The sequence below is a fragment of the Mizuhopecten yessoensis genome, unplaced genomic scaffold (assembly GCF_002113885.1).
Source record: "Mizuhopecten yessoensis strain PY_sf001 unplaced genomic scaffold, ASM211388v2 scaffold3539, whole genome shotgun sequence".
In the NCBI taxonomy this organism is placed as follows: Eukaryota; Metazoa; Mollusca; class Bivalvia; order Pectinida; family Pectinidae; genus Mizuhopecten; species Mizuhopecten yessoensis.
Genome location: NW_018405095.1, coordinates 17,245 through 42,692, shown reverse-complemented (window position 1 = coordinate 42,692; position 25,448 = coordinate 17,245). Strand labels below are relative to the sequence as shown.

At 35.5% G+C, this 25,448-nt stretch overlaps 1 protein-coding gene across 1 annotated transcript; it reads right to left on the bottom strand.

Moving 5' to 3' along the window:
- Nucleotides 1–270: 270 nt before the first annotated feature.
- LOC110447637 (scavenger receptor class F member 1-like) lies at nucleotides 271–25,448 on the bottom strand. Its single transcript, XM_021493477.1, has 14 exons — nucleotides 25,376–25,448; nucleotides 22,164–22,364; nucleotides 13,055–13,300; nucleotides 10,447–10,545; nucleotides 8,084–8,176; nucleotides 7,382–7,477; nucleotides 7,064–7,159; nucleotides 6,662–6,760; nucleotides 5,271–5,363; nucleotides 4,926–5,021; nucleotides 4,367–4,462; nucleotides 2,329–2,421; nucleotides 1,642–1,827; nucleotides 271–845 (listed from the first exon to the last, which is right to left on the bottom strand). The coding sequence occupies exons 1-14, from the start codon at nucleotides 25,446–25,448 to the stop codon at nucleotides 718–720; spliced, it is 1,695 nt and encodes a 564-aa protein (XP_021349152.1). The 3' UTR covers nucleotides 271–717.

Here is a 25,448-nt window from a genome sequence, read left to right as displayed (position 1 = left end):
GGTTGGATATTTACAATCCGTTACCCCGACAAGAAATTTGTTATATAATCCGATTCCAAAATCAAAACGTTGGCATCCTTTTGGAAACTCATGTAATTCAACGTGATCGATCCGGTACCTCTATTGCCTTTAACAGCTGAATGCATAAAGATGGGCGAAGATGGGCGAAGCCCAAGCCAACATTTCGAACTGTCGGAAAGGTACAGTGTACAAAAATTATAGTTTGTAACATGGCCCTGTGGCCTGTCCCAGGGAAAATCGGGGGAAAACGTTAAAAAAAGTGCATGTAATATGAGCTCAAACTATTTAATACACTTACAAATAACAATGAAATATTTTTATTTTTAGATGTTAACAAAACATATATCACTGACAAGATCACCAGTTTGGTTTTTAACAATGTACACTGTATATGCAAATCGCCTTCATGGTAAAAAAAAACTTTTCACATAAATTATATAACTCAAAATCAGCAAGCATGGTAGCATACAAATACACCTATTTTATGTTAATTATTTGTATATCACATGTAAACAATCGCAGACTATTTACATCGCCAGCCTCATTTTTTCATAGGTTGCGTCGTTTGAAAATGTTAGCGAGACGGTCACATAATGTTTAAACTCCATAATTTAAAATATAATCAGCAAGCGTTCTGGTCATAAAATTCACCTTTCCGTTCTGTATTAAGGATGATGGCCATGCATTCCTCGTCTATCAAACAGTCTCGTACAAGTTAGGGACCACCTTATCCTTAGGATCCAATCTGTCATAATCATTTTCAGCTGTGGCATTCTTGGCAAGTTGTTTCCCATTTTGAGTGTCAATCTCTTGGTAAGGACCATCTAATATATAAATGGAGAGAGTGATACTTTTAAATAACAATAGATTATAAAAGATATGAAACAATTTGTAACCAAAATAAACAGTATTACGCTTTCAATTATCATAAAGCAAACTATGATTATCAGTGAGCAGTGCAAATGAAAAAGCAGGAGAGCTGTAAAAGTTTAGAAAATTTGTCATTTCATATCATGTAATGAAATGAGTTGCAGTTTACCTGGACTCTTTGCAAGAGCTTGGCTAACTACTTATGTGAGATGTTCCCTACATCCAGCATCCGAAATAGGAAAACTTTTATTATATTTGTTTTAATCTCATAACCATGCAATCTTTCGCATATCGCAAAAAAATATAATGTTATCAAGGTAATGTACCTGTATACAACTGCATCTGCGACATCGTAATTGTTTGATACGATAAACTGACTCCTTGCGATATCGACCAGACATAATCGCGATAAGATATGAAATTTGTATACTGGATCTTAAATTAGTTCGAAGATTTTCAAAATGTTTTCTTACGAAATAATTAATTCACTCTGCAGTAACTTTTCGTGTAAAATTCTTCTCTTTATGAATGCTAATTTACAAAACAATTTAACGAAAAAACACCATTTTGCTATAGCATGTACCTTTATAGGGGTCCCCGTACAACCTTAATGTATGTATTCCATCAAAAATCACGCATATGTATTAACTGTTTGTGTTCGACGATTTTTAATTTACAATCACTTTCATATAAGATATCTTTGATAAACATGAATTGAGAACACAAAATGATACTAGAAATGCAAATTACCTATATCGTTTGTCTTGGCTCGCTGTAAGATATCACTCATATGAATAGGGCCCGTAGTGTCTTTGTTCTTCATCGAGAGACGCCTGTTCTGTACAATAACCAAGATGACCAAAACCAGAATGACCACTCCAAATCCAGCACCTATCCCGATTGCAGCAGTATTAATGCTGTCTGTCGCTGTGAGGTCTTTAACAAAGTCATGATTGAGTGGTTTTTAGCTATATATTGTATACCTTGAAATTTGCACCAACAGTTACCTTTCGTCTATTTTAATCTCCGCAATTAGGGCGAATTTATCTTTAAAACAACTATTTGTTCACTACATAAAGTATGTAAAGTTCATGATAACATGCGAAGGGCGAAATTAATTCTAGGCGAATATTGATTTTACCAATTAAGGGCGAATATTTGGCTGCGCGATAGTTTTCCCGGTATATATTATTTTATGTCAGTGATATTAGTATTAAACATATGGAATTGTTTTTGGTTTTTTTACTGATCATTCCTCAAAATAAAATGAATACAGCTGTACTTGATTAAAACAAATTCAAAGTGTGTTGAGCATTTGAAGCACTTACGTTTTAATCTGCATCATATTTAGAATATGAAATTGGACGCAATCTACAACAGAGTTAAATAAAGGCCTGGACAATATTACGGTAAAGGTAATTGCTATAACTTACTAACCTGTACAGTCTCCATTGGTCTTGTCACACATGTCCTTACAGTTTTGTGGACATATTTTATCACAATGCTCACCGTAGTATCCAGATTGGCATTCTGAAAGTTGAGGGGAATGCTGATATCAAATGCTATATGTGCTTGGATGCTTCCTCGTTTAAATCAATAACATAAATATAAAGTATATACCGATAAACGTCACTCAGGATGAACTAAGAGCTGTATAGGGGATGCAGCTTTAACGTCATAGAGCTTTGCATCGCATTTGCGTTCAGATTATGTTATCATTGTGCTACAAACAACACTATCAGATATTGACATCAATTAAATGTGTGCTTGAAATTCATATAAATAGCGACCTAGCTATCATATATTAAAACATGTCTGTAACAGGGATATACACAGATTTATTGAAGTAAGCATGTATTCAAAGGTTAGACCCCAGGATTAGACTTTCTTACATAATGACTCCACTCACAGGAGTAGATAAATTCATCAGCTTTACACATATTGTGCCCAATCGTAAAAGTTATTTATTTATCATCCGTTTTATTTGCATTTATATATTCATCTATTCAATCAGACAATCAATCACTTTTCTTATAATCTTTTTACAAATGTACATATACAATAAGAGAGAGTTCACACAACAATTTCGATAAATATGAAAAACAGTGTTTTGCTAAATTCAAACTATCAGCAAACCGTGTCCAGTTACACCTACCGAAAGCACGCATCGCTGACTGCTACTAATTAACGTGAAGGTCACACTTTATTTTTTCTGAATATACGGAATTTCAGGCAATTATATGCCGAAATAATTGTTAAGTAAGCATATTTCGTGACTGTTTCCTGTTGTTTTAAATACCACACCATACCCTTACCTTAGTAAATTATAAACCAGGTTGGTGCACAAATCTGGATGTATATGTCAGTGTAAACCACGTGCTCTTGCTTGCACTGGCACAATCGACATTCAACACACAACGGTGAATATTACTACACTGGGTGAAATTTCCCCTGTTAGTGATGTTTAATTAATATCAGTGATATTTGTCTGTTCCTAATTACAATTTAAGACGTAAAATAAACATTTAAATTGATTTGATGACGGATGTATCGCTTCTCAAAGTAAAACGAATGCAGCTTTACTTTATTAAGTTAACTACAGAGGATGTTAACAAATGGAATTCATATAACTGGATACATATGTTGTCCCTGCAGTTTTGTGAACAGCTTTTATCACAGTGTTCATCGTAGTATCCAGTTTGGCATTCTTGATTTTAAAGAAAAAGGCTAATCTCAAATACAACATTCATCCGGATGTTTCTAATGTAACTTACTATCTACACTTAATGTGCCTAGTTTTCCAGCCGTTTCCTATTAATTGGTATAAATTAATCTATATCCACCAAAATGTTTATAATTTTAAAGGTGAATGAAGATGCATACTTTACACCTTTGCGTACATACGCTTCACTGGTCATTTGTCTGATTGAGGTGACGAGTACATACCGTACTAGTCATCGAAACGTCACATATAAACTGTTATTGGTAGTGCTACATAAATCTTTCACGGTTAATCAAAATGCTTTTACCTCTGTATGATAAGTATACTTTAATGGTACGTATTCAATATATTGTATCCGTGTTTAAAAACATGTCACCTTTGGCGACCGTCATTTTCTAAACACAATAATTCGCTAATAAACCAAACAAATACCCTTCGTATCTATATCAGAGACACATTAAGGACAGAAAATGAGAAAAATATAATAAAATTTAATCATGAAAAAAACCCATTTAAATCCTGAGTGAATTATTTCTAGTGCAATTTTGATTAGAAATAATACAGACACATTCCTTCAGATTGACACAGACTATTGGTAAATGAGAACTGAAACCTTCAACATAGATACAACCAACTCTCTGCCAGCCTTATTATAAATCAATATAACAAAAAGTTGCAAGCGGAATCACAGTAGCTTCTTAAATTTCTGAATTAGCTATATTTTGGAAATGGTAGTTTCAATAGTGTACTCGCCTAAACAATGTCCGTAAGTATGGTTGCAAATGTTTTCCTTGCAGTTGTATGGGCAACCTTTGTCACAATGTTCAGCGTAGTATCCAGTTTTACATTCTAAAATGGTAAAAATGACACTTGTCAAAAAGCTTGAATGTTAATTATTATAAAATGTGTTTTCATTCCTAATTAGTCTTGAACACTGAATGAATAAACATTATAATTTTTATCATTATTCACTAAAATTAGAAGTAAACCATGAAAACATTTAAAGATTACAAGGAAAGATAATAAATAAATACCACAACATGCAATAATGAGACATGCTTCCATTGCATCTTTAATGACTTATGTAACAGAACAAAACAAATTTCTACTTCAGCTGGTCAAAACCATATGATGAGGTTTTCTTATCATATGATATCGACATTTGTAATGACCTGAGCTGATAATCACGTAGCTCTGAACGAGTCAACGAGCGCCTTAAGAATGTTTTACAAAGTATGTATTGATAAAAAAGCGATAGGCTACGCTTTTCGGTTTTGTTTTTGTTATATATATATATTTATATTAACTCAACCTGTACAATGGCCATTGTCTTGGATGCAGGTGTTGCTTTGACAGTTTTTCGGACATATCTCAGAGCAGTATAGGCCACGCACTCCCTGATCACAACCTGGAGTGACAACATTACATACAGCGGATGACTATTAACAAGGCTCTGGTCGCAATTGACCTTCGCAATTTTGCAGGACATTTTCTCACCCTCGTTACATATCTCACCATAACACACGCAGATAGGTTTACTTTTTCTTTATAACTTATATTTCGTGAATATTTTTATCAATTTAAAGTAAACAATATGTGTTAAATGTTTTAAACCCGTTTAAACATACTTGCCGCATCACATGTTATTGGAACGTACCGTTGCATATTCCGGTAACTCTATCACACTCTTCGTTACAGTTATCCGGACAATTCTGGTCACAGGCAGCACCATATAGTCCAGGGGCACACTCTATAACGTACAAATTTCAAACTTACAAGAGTATTACAGTGTTCGTACTGTTCGTGAGTGGTTGGCGGTTGCCACGGAATGTATATTTCAGTAACACGTTTTGATAGCATGTTTCTGCAAGGCAACAAATGTTTGGTTGAAAATGCAAATAAATCCACCCAAATAAGAAAAGTAAGTCATCAGAACTTCATAAATCAGTTATTAAATCAGCAAAATCTTGTGAAAATATAAGGATTTCTTAATCTAAAAAGGGTTAGGGGTATTCTTAACTGCTCCTCTAATATAAAAAATATTTAGACTTTTTACTCTCTATAATTCAGAAGAACATTCAACGATTTGGAAAATATTGTATGAATTTCTTCTGATGAAAATCAAAACGATATTTTTACAAAACATTACATAGTTAATATAAGCAAATAAGGTAAAGCTCTAAAAAAAGTTAGTGAGAAGAAAAGTTGTCTTTTCAATGGAGCACATCCTTAATTTGTAAACACTATCGGCGATTGTTCGCAAGGAAAATAAAGAAATGCATAGAAAAAACCTTCTCGTGCAAGGACATATCGTTGACAAAAATGACATAGGAAGGAAGTGACATTAGCACCTTTTTTTGGTCTTAATTCGAATTTCTCAAATGTTCTGGATGCAGAAAAAATAAATATTTGAAATGCGTACTGAAATCAAACACTAAATTAATGAAAACGAAATCAATGTTAGTGTGATAGATACACTCTCATTACTTTCAAAGGATGGCACCTGAGCAAATTATCGTTATAACCATGGATGGCCCCTGAGCAAGTTATCGTTATCATAATGGATGGCCCAGTACAAATTATCGTTATAACAATGGATGGTCACTGAGTAATTTATCGTTATAAAAATCGATGGCACTGAACAAATTATCGTTATAACCATGGATGGTCCTGAGCAAATAATCGTTATAAAAATGGATGGCCCCTGAGTAAATTATCGTTATAACAATGGATGGCCTTGAGCAAATTAACGTTATAACAATGGATGGTCCCTGAGCAAATTATCGTTTTAACAATGGATGGCCCCTGAGCAAATTATTTTTTCAAACAATGGATGGCCCCTGATCAAATTATCGTTGCAAACAATGTATGGACCCTGAGCAAATTATCGTTATAACAATTGATAGCCCCTGAGAAAACTATCGTTTTAAACAATGGATGGCCCCTGATGAAATTAACATTTCACACAATAGATAGGCCCTGAGCAAATTATCATTACAAGCAATGGATTGACCATGTAAAATCAGTCTGCAGTTACAATGTACATACCAGTGCATTGACCATCAGTCTGGTTACATATATTGTCCTTACAGCTTATGGATACACAGGTCTTGTCACACATGGTACCATAGAATCCAGGTTCGCATTCTAATCAGAAACATTGGTAAAACACAATAATCTAGTAAGTTACTATACAGTATTACTAGTAACGGAATAGATTAGCAATTAAATATATGCAGACAAAACATAACAGCAAAGCTTATGTGTTAATGCACTAGTCCTGAGAAACTTAGAAATAGTCGTTTGTTTGTGATATAGCAAAACATATAAGTGGTACGTATTGCGCATTGATAATGGTACTTTTGTTGAATAAATTTACAATGTGGCATGATAGCAACATGACGGTCGCTAATAAAACTAATAAAATAAACTTAAATGCTTGTTAAATACCTGTACACGATCCACTGTACTGAAAACATGTGTTTGCCTTGCAGTTGACGGGACACCGATCACGGCATGCATCGCCACGAAATCCCTGATCACATCCTATGAGTGTCATCAAATATATTACATATAAGTTCTAAAACATAAATTGAGGCAAGTTTTTTTTTATCAATTAGTAATAAAAGAGTTGTAGAAAAAGTGAAAACAAACATCCGTTAAACACAGGGATTAACAATATCATAAATATTATACATCAAGTCGTTACAATTTAACATTATAAGAAAAAAGTGAAAAGTCACTCTGATCATGTATTTCTTTTAATACCTGCGCAGAAGCCAGTTTCTTTAACACATGCGTTTCCTTTACACTTGGTTGAACACAACTGACTGCAGTCATTTCCATGGTAACCTTCTTTACAACCTTCGAAAGAACAACATGTTTATCGGCATTTGGGAAATAAATTAGAAAACAAAACAAACGAAAATTAGTTAATGTGTCTTAATCAAACATAAAATATTATTATTTTTTTTTTTCTCTAAACACCTTTTGTTCAGTGACTTTTCGTTATAATTATAATTGTTCGTGACGACAACGACTTGGATTATATGCATGGGTGTTTCGTTTGTTATATGAACTGCAGCTCGGCACGAAATCAAATTCTTATTTTCACGAATGCGAATGCAAGTTCTTATTTTAAGGAATATTAATGGGCATGTGAAACGATGACTGTCGACAATTAAATGCCTACGAATTTTGTGGTTAAAAATGAAAATTCAAATAACTCTCAAATCGCAATCTGATACTTATTCACATTTGCATTAAAGTTTATGGTGGTTTTTTTTGCTTCAACAGTAAACATTTTAATTAACTTTCTGTGTCAAACGTGAGACCTTTGGACGTTCATATTATAACCATGAAGGAGAAAGTGTACACTGCTAGGTTTATGTCATCGAAAAGTTAGTCATGTATATACACATTCTTTTCTTGCTTTTTTTATAAACACTGCGTAGAGAATATCACACTTACCGCAATATCCGGAGGTTCTGTTACATACAGGATCAGTACAACCAGTAGAACAGGGATCACAGAATGGACCAAAGAAACCGTCATCACAGTCTTCTATAAAGGACCAAAACATAGAGTAAGGGTTTTTTTCAGTTAAAAACTGCATTTAATCACAACAATTGTAACCAAAGTCGTTTGTGCCTATCTCTACGCAATTGCTTAACCTGTGAACGTCACACATTATATGTATTTTGAAGTCATATTTCAAGCACGATGTACTTTCATAGGACATATGCATATTTTTCATGGTTCAAATAATCACTTGCTCATTGATTTTAATAGAATTTTAAACTCTGCAGTAATTTCCGCCAATAATTGCAGCGTATTTAAAACTGAAATTACTTACACAAACATATTTCATGTGTTATTAGAAGTTCTTTTTACACAACTAATAACATTTTCTATGTTTCGATGACTAGTACGATATGTACACTGTCATCTTCATCAGACAAATGACCAATGAAGCATATGCACACAAAGGTGTAAAATGTGTACGAGTTGTCCATAAAATCGATGTCGATTCGGCTACGCTGGAAACGTATGTACAATAGTTGTTTTATATGTACCGAAATGACTCAATTCAGCTACGCTTTGTTAACACTTGGCATCGAATGAATGTTCTTCGTTAACATGAGTTTAACATAGAGATACTCAATCTCTTTTTATAACAACATTTCAATCTACCTGTTTTCATATGATATGAGGCTAAATGTATTGTTGAGTACGCAAAAACCTACCAAAGTCCTTCCAATTCACGAACAGATATATCGATGAGCATTGTCTTTAAATAACATCAAGCAATCAAGTCGTATTACCTCTGCCGGTTTCGTCGATTGTTATTTTAACAATGACTGATGGTGGCGGCTTACATTCTAGCTGTATCATAAGCAGGACGATTTTAACCTCCGCATTTTTTTAAAAGCAACATCCATGCATCCTCGACTTACAGTATTTACCTATCGCAATTGATGTTGTATTCTAGAGCTTGCTTCAAATTTCGTGACTTCGGTGGTAGATGTTGAATGCTGACAGTCAAACGTACAACCCAGGGTTTCCAAAGATGCAAGTTGATGAAGTCCATGACATTGGGAAATATGCTATTTCTGTGTGTGATATGAAGATCGATATTTTTTATTATGGCGGTTAGAGTGCTTCGCTTCTTTGAAAACTACTCGAGGTCTTGAAGTGAGAACTTGACATGACTTGATCTGACCCAGATTTAAATGGCGTGTGTCATCCATTAAGCAAGAGACGCTTAACTTACCTTTTGTAATCCATTTAAATCTTTCTCTTTATTCTTTTTATTCTTAGAATAATCCTTAGGACCAAGTAGGGTGTAAATGAATTTCGTTTTGTAGTGCTTTTAATTTAATATTTCGACTTAATAATTTTGAAGTTTCGAGACAGTAACTTAAAATTTCGAAATGCTAAGGGGATGCAACAGGCATGGATCAGCCCTTTTACGAAGCCAGGTCTAGGGGTGAACTCCTGTGAGTGGGGGAGGCGAAGCCCCATGATGCCGTTAAGGACACACGGTAGTCAAGTGGTAGGACGCCGGGCTCATGACCGAAGGGTTGCGGGTTCGAGTCACGGCACGACACTGTGTTGTATCTTTGAGCAAGATACTTTACTCCGGTTGTTCCAGTCTACTCAGCTGTAAATGAGTACGTGGTAGGGCAGTGCTAGAATTGTTGAATGCTCGCTGTTAACGCCGAAATGGCAACACCGGCTGTATGCTCCCAAGGGAGTTGAGAAAGATATTGGTTGGTTGCGAAGGCCCTATAACCACGGATAATAATTAGTGAACCGCTTTGAGAAGAACTACGAACTAGGTTGTGATAAAGCGGTATATAAGAACCTCGAGGTATTATTATTATTATTATAAATAAAAGTTTAATGAATAAAATCGGGTAATTTCTATATTTTGGGCTGGGAATAAGGAATTTTGAAAAGGACGTCTTACGTTTAGTTGATGTATGTCTGTGCATGCTATTAACTCTAGGCATCCCACCTCATTATCTTGAAATTTTAAGTAAGTCGTAATTTAGAATTGCTTATACAAAAAAGGTGTTTTTTTTATCTATGTGGTCCATTAACTCTTCCGTATTTCAACTATTCAAACTAATTCAATCATCTGTTAGGGTCGAAAGATAGACTTTAAAAAGAGAGTAAATCAATAGGATTATTCGTCTCCATCAGATGTATGTTAATGTTATTGTCGAATCATGGAACAAACAGATCGCTTTTAAGAACTGAATTTCTTGTTGAACTACTTTTATCCTTCTATGGTCTTGTCGTGTGATAAACTTCATAATCAAACTTACCAGTGCACTTCCCAGTTGTTGGATGACACAGATCGTCAACACACGTTGTGCTACAACGTGATGCACAGTTTCCAGCACCGTATTGCCGCAAGGGACAACCTGAAATGTACAACCTGCATGTATATACCTTTTGATTTAGCTGAACATATCATCCTATTGCTATAAGACGGAGGGCAGCTGAAATATAAAGGTAGAGAAAAGCTCAAGTATTGACAGTGTCTAACCTTGCTGCAATACTTGCGTATACAACTTCAAATTCCTACGAAACCATACCACACCATATTAGGTTGAACCCATTGCCCCTAAATCAACTTCAAACTCATACGAGAACATACCATACCATATTAATTTGAATCCATTGCCCCTAAATCAACTTGCGTATACAACTTCAAATTCCTACGAGAACATACCATACCCGATACTGTTCAACCCATTGCCCCTAAGTCCTGACCATCCACAACAAACACATACGTGCATGTGTGTAGACCTACGTATACGAAAGCTGATACGCGTTAGAAAGAAATATATGCACCGATTCGTGCAGTTAGAATTTGTTGGATGTAGTTCGCCAATATTGTTAAATAGTTTGCTGGACCAATGCATTTTTGTTACATGTATACTAAACTATAATCCAAACGCAATACTTTCTTTTCCTGCACATATTTTGACATTAAACACCTTGGATGTTTTTCGATTTCCCCTCTATTTAGCCTAATAATTTACATCAATCTTAGTTATCACCTTCGCCAAATGTTCACTGTCTAAACGTGTGTAATTACCTAGGCTGTTTGTGACCTATTTGCAAAAAAAAGTAACCTTTCCGATTCATCTCGTTTCGCCTTGGTTGTGTATACAGCTGTATATTGTGTTTTCTCTTCTTTCACAGAGTGGTTATTTTGTGCATGCTTTTCCGATACTGTTCTTGTGTATGAAGAAGGGAGTGATATGTTGTGCTGTTTTAACTTTACAGAGTCACATTAAGATAGACTCAACAATTTCGTATGAATGCTATGTATTGTAAGACATTGCTGACTCTGCATCACCCGGTAGCAATCAGGGACGACCACTCTCAATACAAACTGTAATCTGGCCAACGACATGTTTATGCTTTTTTTCAACTACGTATGGATTATGAGTGTGTTGTTTTTTCTCAACGATAAATGGAGAAATTGTTTGCACAATTTTTGGCCAGAACATTTTGCTTTAAATCGATTGAATACATAACGATTGTCTTAAAAGGCTTACTCATATACAAACGTTGCATTAATCTATTTTTATCAAATAGTTCAGTATATTACAAGCTGTATTATTACTTCATGTAACTTTATATACAATGTTAAATAATGGAACTGTCTATAACATGTCGTTTAAAAACAACGCAATAGTATGCCTGACATAGTGGTTAGTACATATGTCGTCATACTAAGTAGTTATGAAATAATATTCGCTATTTTTTAACCGATAACTATTCAATATATATGACACATTAATCAGTATGTATGACACCTTAGTTCGCATGTGTGTAAGTAACTATTTTACTATGTACACCACCGTTATCAGTATGTATTAAATGATGGAATAATCAAAAGCAAATGAGCTGAATGGCTGATGCATCTCATACTGTATGAGGGAGAAAACTGTACAATGGTTGAGCCCATGGACCACCATCTCTTACGTTCTCTGCACACTATTTTGAGGAAGAGGTACCAACAACTAGCAGGAACTCAAGCCAAGTTTTGCGATATAAATTATGTGAAGCTTAAGTAACAGTTCGGTATAATCAATTCGATTGTCTTATAATGAGCAATATTAGTCTGTTGCGATATAAATTATGTGAAGTAACAGTTCAGTATAATTAATTCAATTGTCTTATAACGAGCCGTGTTAATCTGTGGCGACATAAATTATGTGAAGCTTAAGTAACAGTCTAGTATAATCAATTTGATTGTCTAATAATTAGTCGTATTAATCTGTTGCGATATAACTTATGTGAAGTAACAGTTCAGTATAATTAATTTGATTGTCTTATAACGAGCCATATTAATCTGTTGCGATATAAATTATGTGAAGCTTAAGTAACAGTTAAGTATAATTAATTCGATTGTCTAATAATAAGCCGTATTAATCTGTTGCGATATAAACTATATGAAGCTTAAGTAACAGTTCAGTATAATTGATTCGATTGTCTAATAATGAATCGTATTATTCTTTCAAGATGAGTATGATTGAGTACTCAGATTTATTGAAGATGTTTGCGACAAACATTTTATCGCTGCAAGAAGCGGCATGTACGCTCATACGGCTTAAAGGAGAAGGAGGCGCTTATTAGGATAATATAAAGTGAGTAATAGAAAAAAGGCACCATAAACAGTTGTCTTATCACCAACAGACATTATAAACATAATTGAAATTACATGGTTCGGAGAACGTTGCAGCAATTTTTAATAGCATCTATGTAGTTAAAGCACCAATGATATTCCTACATGTGTATGTTGAGATGTATCGAGGTTTTTTATTTGCAAAGTTGAAAGAGCTATTGAAGTACGACATAGTTGTAGCACATCTCATGTTAAAATCGTTTAATTTATATGAACATATATAAGTTTACCATACACTTCCACTTCACAAAGTTCTAAAAATGCATCATCCGAGTACCAGGTGAATGATTTCACCCGTCGGTCGTTATAGATGGTAAGATACCGAGCGACACCTGGACATGCAACTGTTTGTACCGAAGACATGGAAGCTAAGTCAGGAGTGGTGTCTTGGTAACACGCGTCTTCTGTTCTCCAGATAGTCGTGTTTGACAGGTATATCTGATATCCGGCTAGTCTATGAAGATAACCGTCGTCTTCTAAAAAACAAAGAAACAAAAGTGGAATGATACTCTACTAGCTAAACCCTTGTTAAAGCATCTCCTAATTGACCCTACCCTTCGCTGTCCAGCGAATTCTTATTCTAACAACCTGTAATAAGTCCAGAAACTGTTATTTTACAGATTGTATATTAAAAGGATCTACCTTGCTCATTTCATAGCATCCTTGTAAGTATATACCAGCATATGTATAGATATGTACTTAGTTATCAAATTGTGATTGGTATGAGGCCAATAACAATAGAATGTTATGCTTAGGTATACCTGCTCTCGTCAGACGTATATATGTGAAATGAACTGGATTCTGGTCATCAAAATGTACATGGCATCTGGGCAGTATGCATGCTGTAGACTAGACCATCATTATAAAATATTTAAAAAAAACAGGGAATGTCTCAAAGTTGTGTTTTGTTTGTTTTGTTTTTGTCATTATATGTTAACAAATAAAAGGAAAAATTGAGCCTAATTCGTCCAGCAAACACTGCGTGTTCCATTAAAAACTCCTCCATTACGTGGAACCTGAGCCCCATGCAGGTAATACATTGGCGAGTTAAGAAATATTGACTATGCACATGCGCTAATATTGGTAACTTCCGTGAAAAGGTAAGTTTAATATCTGTAAGGGCATGCTTCAATTCACTTTACATTAAACAGCACAAGGAAACTCTCCTTTTCGGGGACGGTGTGGTAAAGCATAAGCAGGTATGCATAGGCTGTATCAGTTCAGCAAATTACCAACCTTCGTTGGCTTGATATATGTCTCTGATGTACGGTACTATAATTTTACCAATGATTAAACATGATCATCGCATGGGGTATATGGACGCTAACATCAGATGTAGTTGCAACTTCCGTTATTTAAGTGGAAATGCACAATATGATCATGCGCTACCGTTAACAGATCAGTTAAATGTTTGAAAATGCATCATATATTCGATTTAATTAACATTGAACAGACCAAAGAAGCATCTGACCCTGACTTGCGCTATCATGGCTTGTACCGTTTAAAGGTATATCCGTGTGTCATATTACGGACTAAGTTTAATTAAAGTAATTTAAGTCCATGGTAATATCGAATAACAGCAGTAAGGAGGCTGAAGTGTATTTGGATTAGTTGCTTACGATAACGTTTTTATATGATAATTTGATATTTAACATATTAAATCATAGTTTATATACAACGATGTAGTCGGCTCCTCCTTTTTTTAGCCGTTATAATAATATAAGTTGTTTTATGTCATGATCATGGCATAGGCTGTTTGGTTATATATGTTAATGAGGGTATGGTAATTAGTAGATGAGATATTGACCAATCACAGAGCAGTATATTGTCCCCTACAGGGTTCTCTTAAATTGGTAGCAGCCCCTTCATCCGGGGAGGCTGTAGTGAACCACGGTTGGTTATGTGTATTATTCTACGGCTTTCCTAACAATATTCCTCAACTAGGGTGTCATACATTGGAGAAGTGTTGTTCTAAAAACGTTTGAACAGTTTCCTTAATTGTTGGGTCAGTTCAGTATCAATATGGACCAACGAATCCAGTTTAATTCAGTATGCTAGCGGTCGGACATTCACCGCGCCATTGAGGACTAGGATCAGTAGCCTACGGGATTACAAGTGTACAGTCTCGTTGGCGATGTTGTTGTTTTTTATAAGTGACTTTTTACGTCGGTAAGAAATTGTACTTTTAGTTGACTAGGACAACGCAGGTATACAGTAGTCTTTCTTGACTTATTCTTGGAGTGAAGTTCGCTAAATTCTCCGAAATCCTCTCCTCCATCATAGGTCCTACGCGCACATCCAACCGATCCACTCCGTAGGACCCGGAACTTCTGGAGAACTGGACGTTGACTCGTTTACACCAGGAGCTGTCACGCAGAAACATCGTCTTTCGGAAGGGTTCAAAACGAATGGCGTTTGTAAAACTCTTGAGTGATGCGCAAGCTAGGCCCAACGTCACAGGTGCGCGATCCCACAATGCAACGGTTCAGTCGGATCAAGACGGCGGCAACAACAACTCTGACAATGCACAGAACCTAATAGAAATGGTCAGTTTGCTGACAGAGAGCGTGGCAATTTTCCAGTAGTGCTTTCTTCGTCTCGAAAGTCGCTTAGATGAACGTCCTCAGTCACCTTTGTCAGGTAGCAGGCGTGTAGAGACCGCTACAAACAACGGGGTACAGGAAGCAGCGGCCGGGACTGAACGGCAAATCGCTACGAGTGCAGGAATTTCAAATACAGTTCTTACGCCTCCGTAGTTTAACCTTAATCCAGCTTACCAGAATTTCAGGACAGAATCAACATCGCAAGACCACACAAACGCTAGGAGGACAAATTATGGTTATGCTGCCGAGTCCCTGACGTTAGCGGAGACAGTTTCACCTGCCCTAAGAAAAAGCATTATAACAGGTAGGAATATTAATCTTACTGCGCCGTTCATGCCCTACTTATGTGGTCAGAGCGACCAAAGCTGTGTAACAGACAAGACAGACCACAGGCTAAATACGCGTCGGGTTTTTATGAGTACCATCGTCAATTCTCCCTGAGGGCAGCCGCACAGTTGAGGTACAACAATAGACCGATTGATTGGTCTGTGCGAGATAACACACTGTTCTGCAACATTTTTTCTAATATTCGTCCCATATCATGTAGTGTCTGTGACAGTACCCTCCATACCACGGGGTCTGTCCAGCCTTGGGGTAGGAAGTAAAACAACAAACATCTAGATCGTCGCGTAACTCCCGACAACGTCGACTCTCAGAGTCGCCATCGGGTCTTCAATGAAGGACAGGAAATTTGTAACAATTACACCAGTGGTCGTTTCGGGTGTATTAGAAACCCTTGCTATTTCATGCATTTGTGTCGGTCCTGTAAGGGGAACCATCCTCAATCTAAGTGCCCTTTAGAAGGGGTTCAGCCCTCCACCAAGAGGAAATGATACATGTGACAGCCAGCACCCCTATCAATGTGCAACATTTAAAATCAGAATTATAATTTCTTCCGGATAGAGAGTTTGCAGAATATTTATTAAATGGACTTACTTATGGATTTGATACAGGCATGTTAAAGAATTATGCTTGTAGATTATTAAGCCGGAAAGATCGTTCGTATCTCATTTCATATATCTCTAGCTTCGGCTGTGCGTGAATTACACTACCAGGTTAAATTAACAGAAGAATGTCGTTCAGACCTCGCTATATGGTCTCTTTTCCGAAGGTATTGGAATGGTGAATCTTTTTTCCTAGATGATCACATTACCACAGCAGTAGACCTTCACCTGTTCACTGATGCTACTCCAAAAGCATTTGGAGGTTTTTACATGAACCAGTGGTTTCAGGGGACATTCCCACCAGAGCGCAGTGACGAAGACACATCTATGGCCCTTTTTGAACTCTACCCAATTGTGATGGCTTGTGTGTTGTGGGGGCATCAGTGGCACAAGAAAAGAAAACTGTTTCATTATGATAACTTTGCCGTTGTTGAAATAATTTCCCTAAGGGAGATCAAAGATGGGCGTTTCCGGATGTTGGCTCCACACGCAGAGGTCCTTCCGGTGCCATGTCTGCCTATGTCTTCCCTACTCATGAGTTGAATCACGAGGTGGACTGTTTATGGAATGCAGCCATTAGTGCTAGAACTTTAGCCATTTATAAGTCGGCTTTGAACTGTTTCCTGACATTTGTGCTAATGATGGGTATTACTTTCCCAGTAAACTCTCTTCACCCTAGCTAAGTCTTCGTCATGATACTAGTAAATTGTACTTATCAGGTGTTCGGTTCTACTACGTACGCCACAATAAGGAGATCCAATCGCTGATATGCTCAGATCGACTTACATTCTGCGTGCAATCAAGAAATCTCAAGTGAACAATACCATGAAACGTCTTCCTATTACATACAATGTTCTGTTAAAATTGTGTGAGGTTCTTGCATGTGAAACAGGACTATTTGATTCTTTTATTAGCCTTATGATAACATGTGCATACAAGACAGCTTTTTATGGTTTCTTGCGTTGTAGCGAGTTTACTTGCCAAGCTCTGTCCGACAACAATTATATTCGTATTTTTGATTTTTTTTATACCCTGACAAGTCTTGTTTTAATTTCTATTTGAGAGATTCTAAGACAGACCCTTTCAGAAAAAGTGTCACAGTCAAAGTGTTTGAAAACAGTGCTTTGTCTCCAGTCAGTACAATGAATACTTACAAACAACTTAGGGGTTCTCAAGGTGCAATACCTAGTTCTCCTTTATTTGTTGAAACAGTGGATTTTACTAAGACTTTAATGCGTCAACCTTTTTTTTAAATTTTCTCAACAAAACTTTAACAGCCTGTGGTCTTAGTTCCGAAACTTTTAGTGGCCACTCCTTTCGCATAGGTGCTGCAACATCTGCAGCTGCAGCAGGCGTGGAGGACCATATTATTCAAATCTTTGGCAGATGGTCTTCCGATTGTTTTAGGTGATACGTCAGCATTGACCACTCCACTATTCGCTCTGCCCTGAGCCACATGTCCTCTTAGGCCTTGTTTAGTCCTAGATTTGAGGGCTTGGCATCACAATGCTTTGAATGTATGGTTTATAATATGCACTACTTTAATATTGAAAAACCTACCTCGTATTAGGGGCTCTCACTCTTCTGCAATACTCGTATAACACATTCATTCAATTTTGGCTTTAAATTCTAGGGGAATTCACCCCCAATCTCAGCAAAGTTTCATATTAGTGTGGGGATACGGCTTCTCTTGTATCACAGAAGTCTAGCTGTTCTTTTCATGGCTTCTCTAGGGTTGTTCACAACCAGAACCTAGTCGCTTCTCTGGAGACATTTTCATAGTCTAGCTGCTCACTTCTCTGGGCTGTGTAGGTGTTTCTCTGGAGATATTTTCAGAGTCTAGCTGCTCACTTCTCTTGGCTGTGTAGGTGATTCTCTGAAGACATTTTCAGAGTCTAGCTGCTTCTCTCAATACTCTCGGAGTCTAGCTTATTCAAAAAATAGTAGCATAGATATGTGGTAGTAAAATTGTTGGAGTGAGTAGCCCCTGATGCGCCAAATGTATAACTGTATGTACATATGTTCATAACAAGAGTTATAAACAGGTTAACTGTTTCCTGTGTGTTAGTTGTATATAAAATGATAAATTGATATTTAATATATTAAATTATAGAATATATACAACGATGAAGCCGGCTCCTCTTTTTATTTAGCCATTATAATAATATAAGTTGTTTTGTATAGTTTATATCCAACTCATGACGTTTCCCTATTCAGTCATGATCATGGCATGGGCTGTTTGGTTATATATGTTAATGAAGGTATGGTAATTAGTAGATGAGAAATTGACCAATCGCACAGCAGTATATTGTCCCCTATAGGGGTCTCTTAAATTGGTAGCAGACCCTTTCATCCGGAGAGTATGCAGTGAACCACGGTTGTTTTTGTGTACCCGACCACCATCCCCAGCTACATGCCAAGTTTCATATAAGCACATAAGTTCTGCCAGTTGTAATGTAGAACTTATCTTTTGTTGTTTCCCGGTATTTAGCAGCTGTTCCTTTTCTCATGATTGTATTTTTGTGCAATGTCATTTTTACATGTACCATTTACACTTGCCTGTGGCAGGGATTATTGCTATCTTTTAGGTTGTTTGGGTTACTCACTTCAGGAAGGTTATTATATTTCTCGCTTCAGTTCTAATCTAGCTTTAAATTCTAGGGGAACTCACCCCCAATCTCAACATAGTTTTATATTAGTGTGGGGATGCGGCTTCTCTTGTATTACAGGAGTCTAGCTGCTCTCATCATGGCTTCTCTAGGGGAGTTCACAATTCGCTTCTCTGGAGACATTTTCAGAGTCTGTCTGTTCACTTCTCTGGGCTGTGTAGGTGCTTCTCTGAAGACATTTTCAGAGTCTAGCTGCTTCTCTCAATACCCCCGGAGTCTAGCTTATTCAAAAAATAGTAGCATAAATATATGGTAGTAAAATTGTTGGAGTGAGTAGCCCCTGATGCGCCAAATGTATAACTGTATGTAAATATATTCATAACAAGAGTAATAAACATGTTAACTGTTTCCTGTGTGTTAGTTGTGTATAAAATGTAATACATAACTTATGAGCGTGGACTGAAGCTGCAAGTTTCTTGATAATATTATTTATAAAATGTTTTATCCCTTTAAACAAGTAGCCTAAATGGGAAGGCATAGCCAACTTTACTTTATAAACATTAAGAATAAAAATTAAATATCTATGCATTAATACATCTCATCTTGATTTTCAGTACATTTGTACCGAGTTCATTCACTACCGTACAAATTTCTAGTGACATGAAACATGTGTTGACAAAAAAGTGGGACCAAGGTTTGTGATATAGGCTACGTTCAGTAGTCGAAACTTCATTTTAAATTCACAGCAAATTGTACTTACCATTGTATTTGCGCGACAGTACTATTTTGCCAACAAAACATATCAGCTCAAACCACAGATCAGTAAGTTACACCAGGCAAGGAGGTTAGAATTTCAGGTGGAATTTAATCAACAGGATATGTTGACATCGTTTAACGAACATATCTTTCAAATTGAAATCAAATGCAACATCGTGAATAACACCATCGAATATCTGACCTGTAAACGCCTCCAGTTGTTGGAGGTACGTACAACTACCACAAAAGCAAACTACTAAGCTAGATATGTGGCTTGACATTGAACCTTTGTGCTGAGAAGTTTCAATACATCATATGTTCAAAGATATAATATACATGTATATCTGTATCTGTATATTGAAATATTGTATCCAAACTATATTTAGTCACTTGAAGTAAACATTAACAAAGTTTTGTTGATGTCTAGGTTTAAAGTCACTTAAATTGTTTTTATAATAGTAATGATTGTTTCCAATCAATATGTACATGCAGGTTACCATAGCTAGACAGTGTCTTGTTACTATGTTGAGAAGTTTCGACCTACCATGGTGATAAAGTTTCCAATTACCATGGCGAGATAGTTTCTGGTTATCGTGGTGGGACAGAGTCTGATTACTATGGCTAAACAATGTGTTCTACACGGATACATACCAATAAATAAATACGACACTGTTCGGTAAATAAAGGTGAAATGGTGCTGTCTATAATTGTCATGGTGAAACGGATGTATCATTCTTAGTCTTGCAATGTATATTTTATGAAGTATTTTTTTGTGTTCTTGGTCATAGACTGTTTTTATTATTACAGTATTGATTTAATATCCAAAATACATCTAGTTACCTTAAGTATTTTGTGAACTTTTGTTTAATTAAATATATTTTGTTTTTATTGATGATCATTCCAGATAGTTCAACTGTAAACCATTAAGCAACAAAACATTTAACATTTGCTCGAACTTCCCTGAACAAGGAAGATATAAATGTGCACAAGTTTTGCAGTAAAACTTGCAAATCTTTCCATTTTGAATTATCAATACTCAAACTACTGGATTAATACTCGAAAATATCGTTTATATGCATCAATGTTGTCAAACATATTCTGGTCAAGCATAATAAGATGAAGTCATACTTTGAAATATATTTCAAAACTGAATGCTAGCAAAAAGTAAATCAAATGAGAACATAAGTTTTGCCTAATTTTATGACCAAATTACTTACCAATAATACTTTTTAAAGTCTTATCTACATAATATTAATTTTGATTTATTTGAAGTATATTCCTATTTTATAAGACAAATATAATACTATCCTTTCTGAATTGAACTTTTAATGTTTTTATTTTAATGCATGTTTAAGACAGGATACATTATTTCTGTCCACCAAACAACTTATGATCATCCATAGGCGAAACAAACCATTAACATATTTTACCAGAGAAAATATGTGAGGCCTTTATTTGTAGGATGAGAACTGGAATGGATAAGTTCTGTGAAAAGTTATAAAAATTCCTCTGTAGCTGTTGTATTATAAACTTGCATGTTTTTGTAAAAAATATATCCTCAAAGATCCTATATTAAATAAGTTCTTGACCATACATGAAAAAACAAATTTGATATGTGACAGAGGGGGTGGTTCACTAATATGAGGTCAAATACCGTAAATATAACTACATCAAGTACTTGTTTTCCCACAACAATGTGTCCCACGTATTGCTTTCCTTTTTGAAGGAAAGCAATTAATTTCAAAATCACATGAAGGAATGCAATGCAACGCAAAGTATTTAGAGTTTTACATTTTCTTTTGAAGCACTAAGGGTTGACACAATAACCTTTAGTGTGATTAAATCAAATACTAAGTGAATTTTACTCTAAACCACGTTGTTACACTAAGAAACGATTTCATACACCACGGTATATCATCTGATGATAAAGGCGAGACAATCAATTTATAATTCTGCGTTTAACCACAAGAATTAGTTTGCGGTTGCTAGAAATCATCGCCCAAAATGAAATTTTCTTAAAATCAGTGCTACCAGATTTTAGTATTTTACTGCACAAACCCATGTCAATATAAACTTAACAATTTCTAGTGTAATCATATATAAAGTGAATGATATTGCAATTATATAACTTAAAATATGTAATCGTATATCAGAAAAGGTATAGTTAAATAATATACAAAAATTAGTTTAGTTATTTACAAACTAGTGCAACTATTAACAAATTGAAATATACCTGCATCTACTCAGAAATGATTAACAACCGTTGGAGCCATGGAATGTATACACAATTTACATCTTGTCGCAATCAGTTTTTTACAATATTTTATTTTTTATTTTGTTTTGTTATTTTAAACAAAATAAGCTGATAGTGATTACTAACTTGGATATGTGGGCACAAAACGTTCTGTGTGAAGGAAGCTTAATTACCTCTATATATTATCTTCATTGATTCTATGTTGAATTGTGTCTGTAGATCTACTTGCCACCAGGCCTCGTTCTGGCTTCCCGCCGTGTGTGTACAGCAGTTGGAGTCAATGCCTGTGAGGACACATCCGTCTACTGCTTTAGAGCTGTCCCAGCTACCGTATACAGAACTTTGTTTTGTATTCTTTCCAAGTGCAATATTCTCTACAAATAAATGAGAAATAAAACAAATTATCTGTAAATCGCTTATCTGCATTTTACTTTAACGCACGAAGGGTTTATTGTTCTCGGTGATTGAAAAGATGTTCTCAAGACTGATATCATTTATCATGATTCTTTCTTCCAAAAAAATGGATAAAAATTAAGTTGCAATAAAATTCTGTTTGTAAAGATTCGTGTTTATGTTTGGAATCCAATACAAAGAAAGCAGGTGTGTACAGACTCTCACGCCGATGTTCTATTACATGTTACTGTAATTTTGTGTTTAAAAAAATATATATTCCCGGTCCGTAGATACTGGTACAGTAATCAGGTGACATCTATATACAAAGGCCATATTGTAATTAAGTGGTATCTAAATTACAGGAAAATTATATTTTCAAACCTCCCAAGTCTCTAAATTGTGTACATGGCAAATGAGCTATTTGGAAAAGGACTTTACTTGTGGTATATATTGGTAAAAGGAGAAATATCAACGGTAAAATTACATATAACAATGGATCCATACAAACGTATGTACAAGTAAGTGACGATAGGACAGACCAAGAAACAGACATTTCGTCTACTACACCTGACAGTCTCATACACTGACAAGAAGCGGCAAGCGTGTGAGTTAGCAGACTGATATCAGTGAACCAGTTTGTCAAATACCGACCGAGAAGGGAAGCAAACGGATATTGGATTGGTTTGGTTCTTGTGTTATTTTGTTAATCGTCGTTTTACCAGTAAGGTCATTTAAAGGTGTTCTCCATGTGTGTAACGCATGCCTGGTTGTGTGTAGATGTACTGGAGGCAGGGTTTGTTGATGTCTTCACCTCCTTGTCATAGCACGAATCTAATGCCGACTTTTAGAGTGCTACCTCAATGAAATACCATGCAGAAGGCACCCAACACAGCATCCCGCCTGATCAGAGTATACTGACAACGGGTTCAACACATTGCGCATTCAAGCTGCGTTTGCGGGTTTTATAAACTTTTTTTCAAATTAGAAACAAATTATGTAGTTTGTAAATAGGTAACAGATAACATTCGTACTTGGAACAAAGATACATATGTTGCTAACTATTAAACACCTTTATTCTTTGTTCTAAATGTGCTGTCTTTCTACATTCATACGTAGGATCAATTCCTCACACTGTTTTCATATAAAAGGGTAAACATTTATCTTTGAATTACGGTAAATGTCTGATCTATTTCTATTTTGGAATAATTTACAAAAATGTAGCCTTTACATTGAGTGATAATAAATCTTACATGTACCACACCGTCGTTTCAACAGCGCTTAAAAGATAAATGACTATTCCAACTGGATATGATGTTCCCGAAAGGATTGTTTCAATTTTCTTACTGTCAGATATGTGCAAACATACATGTACCAGACATTTACTGCTTCTTCAGGTATATAATTGGCAAATGCTTGAATGCCACACTTCGTGACTGCCACTTATACAAATGTGTTAAATTCTTGTATTCTGGTTGGACTTGATCTATTGGAAAATTGATTCATATTTTTAACAAATAGGTTTTCTATGTGTATACATAACGGAGTCGTTGTTATTATTAAGGAATCGGTTGCCAATGATATAAACCCTAAATAACTTTGGTATTGGGATCTAATTAACCATGCTAACAACTCCTAGGTTATGATTTCAAATAACTATATGTGTTACTCAACATTTACACCCCCTAAATAAACTGTCATTGCTACTGCCAATTACTGCAGCATGCTAGAAATAATGGAGAGGTATGTCAGCGAGTTTATAGAGTTTAGTTTGCTCTGGCGATTCTGACAAACATCACAGGCTGTGCAAACAATGACATAATGTCTACATATGCAAGTTAATATTAATACGCTAATTGAATTGGGTACTATTAAAATATCTAAAACTCCACGAGCTGCATTGTTTATCTGATCTTATACACACTTTCATTGTCGATGCCACGTACACGGCGATTGCTTTAACGTAGAATAATGTATACATTGTTGCCAGGGAAAGTATGTCGGACTCATGTGTAAACCTTAAGAGTTATGTATTACGAACCAGGAAGTTGGAAGTGATCTTTGACATTTCATTGCACAATGTAACGCATGGTTACCTACACTGAAAGAAAAACGCTAAAGAGAAGTATAAACATTATGTAAAAATGCAATCAACACCAGTATATACAATACCTTTGCTAAACCTAGTACCGCTTTATCATATTATTTTGCATATATGAAGATAGATTAATCTCTATGCTTTTAAACAATCAGCGACGTAAAAGTGAAAAGAACCGTACCACAGCACTACATATAATTATACTTCTTATCCACTTTTTAACTTTTTAAAATTGATATAATTCGAGGGTGTTATGCATCTCTCTTTCCGTCCCAACAGTAGATAAGACCAATTTAAATGTCTATCTGTTTTGTACTCTAGCTTCACCGATGAGTCCCAGAAAGACATAAGGTGCAGCGTAATTCATTCATTGTTGAGATACTGTATTAATTACAAAATTGTAGTTATATGTGTGTGTTCCGAAAATGAAATGAAATGTACAATATACAGTCTAGCCGATATCATGCTATATAATATACATGTTGTTGACATTGTTTTGATGTGGAGGTACTCTTGTCATATATTTTAGGGTTTTCAAAATGAAATGTGTATTCACGTGTATTTGATATAACATATATGATAAAAATAACACATAATAACTGTATAAAGGGTCTTCATTAGAATTGATAAAACTAACGCTTTCAGACTGCCGAAGGATATTCAACAAAAGGCTTTTGAGAGAGGCAGATCGATGACGACTAAGGGCAAGTTTAATGGGATCTAATTAACCATTATTACAACTCCTAGTTTATGATTTCAAATAGCGAAATGTGTCACTCAACGGTTACACCACCAAGATAAATTATCATTGCTACTGCCACTTTCTGCAGCATGTTAGAGAGAGTAAATTCGATACTTTTTTATAATATCAAAATAACCACGAGCTGAATTTCTTACCTGATCCGATACGCATTTTCATTGTCGATGCTACGTACACGGCGATCGCAATAACGTAGTAACATGTCTCCAT

Bases quoted from the DNA above. Each gene is read 5' to 3' on its own strand.
- LOC110447637 (XM_021493477.1), bottom strand. From the start codon at position 25,448: ATGGAGACATGTTACTACGTTATTGCGATCGCCGTGTACGTAGCATCG. The intron at 10,546-13,054 runs GTAAACTTATAT...TGTACATTTCAG, and splicing joins TTGTGAAGTGGAAGTGTATG to GTTGTCCCTTGCGGCAATAC. The intron at 5,022-5,270 runs GTACGTTCCAAT...TTGTCACTCCAG, and splicing joins AGTTACCGGAATATGCAACG to GTTGTGATCAGGGAGTGCGT.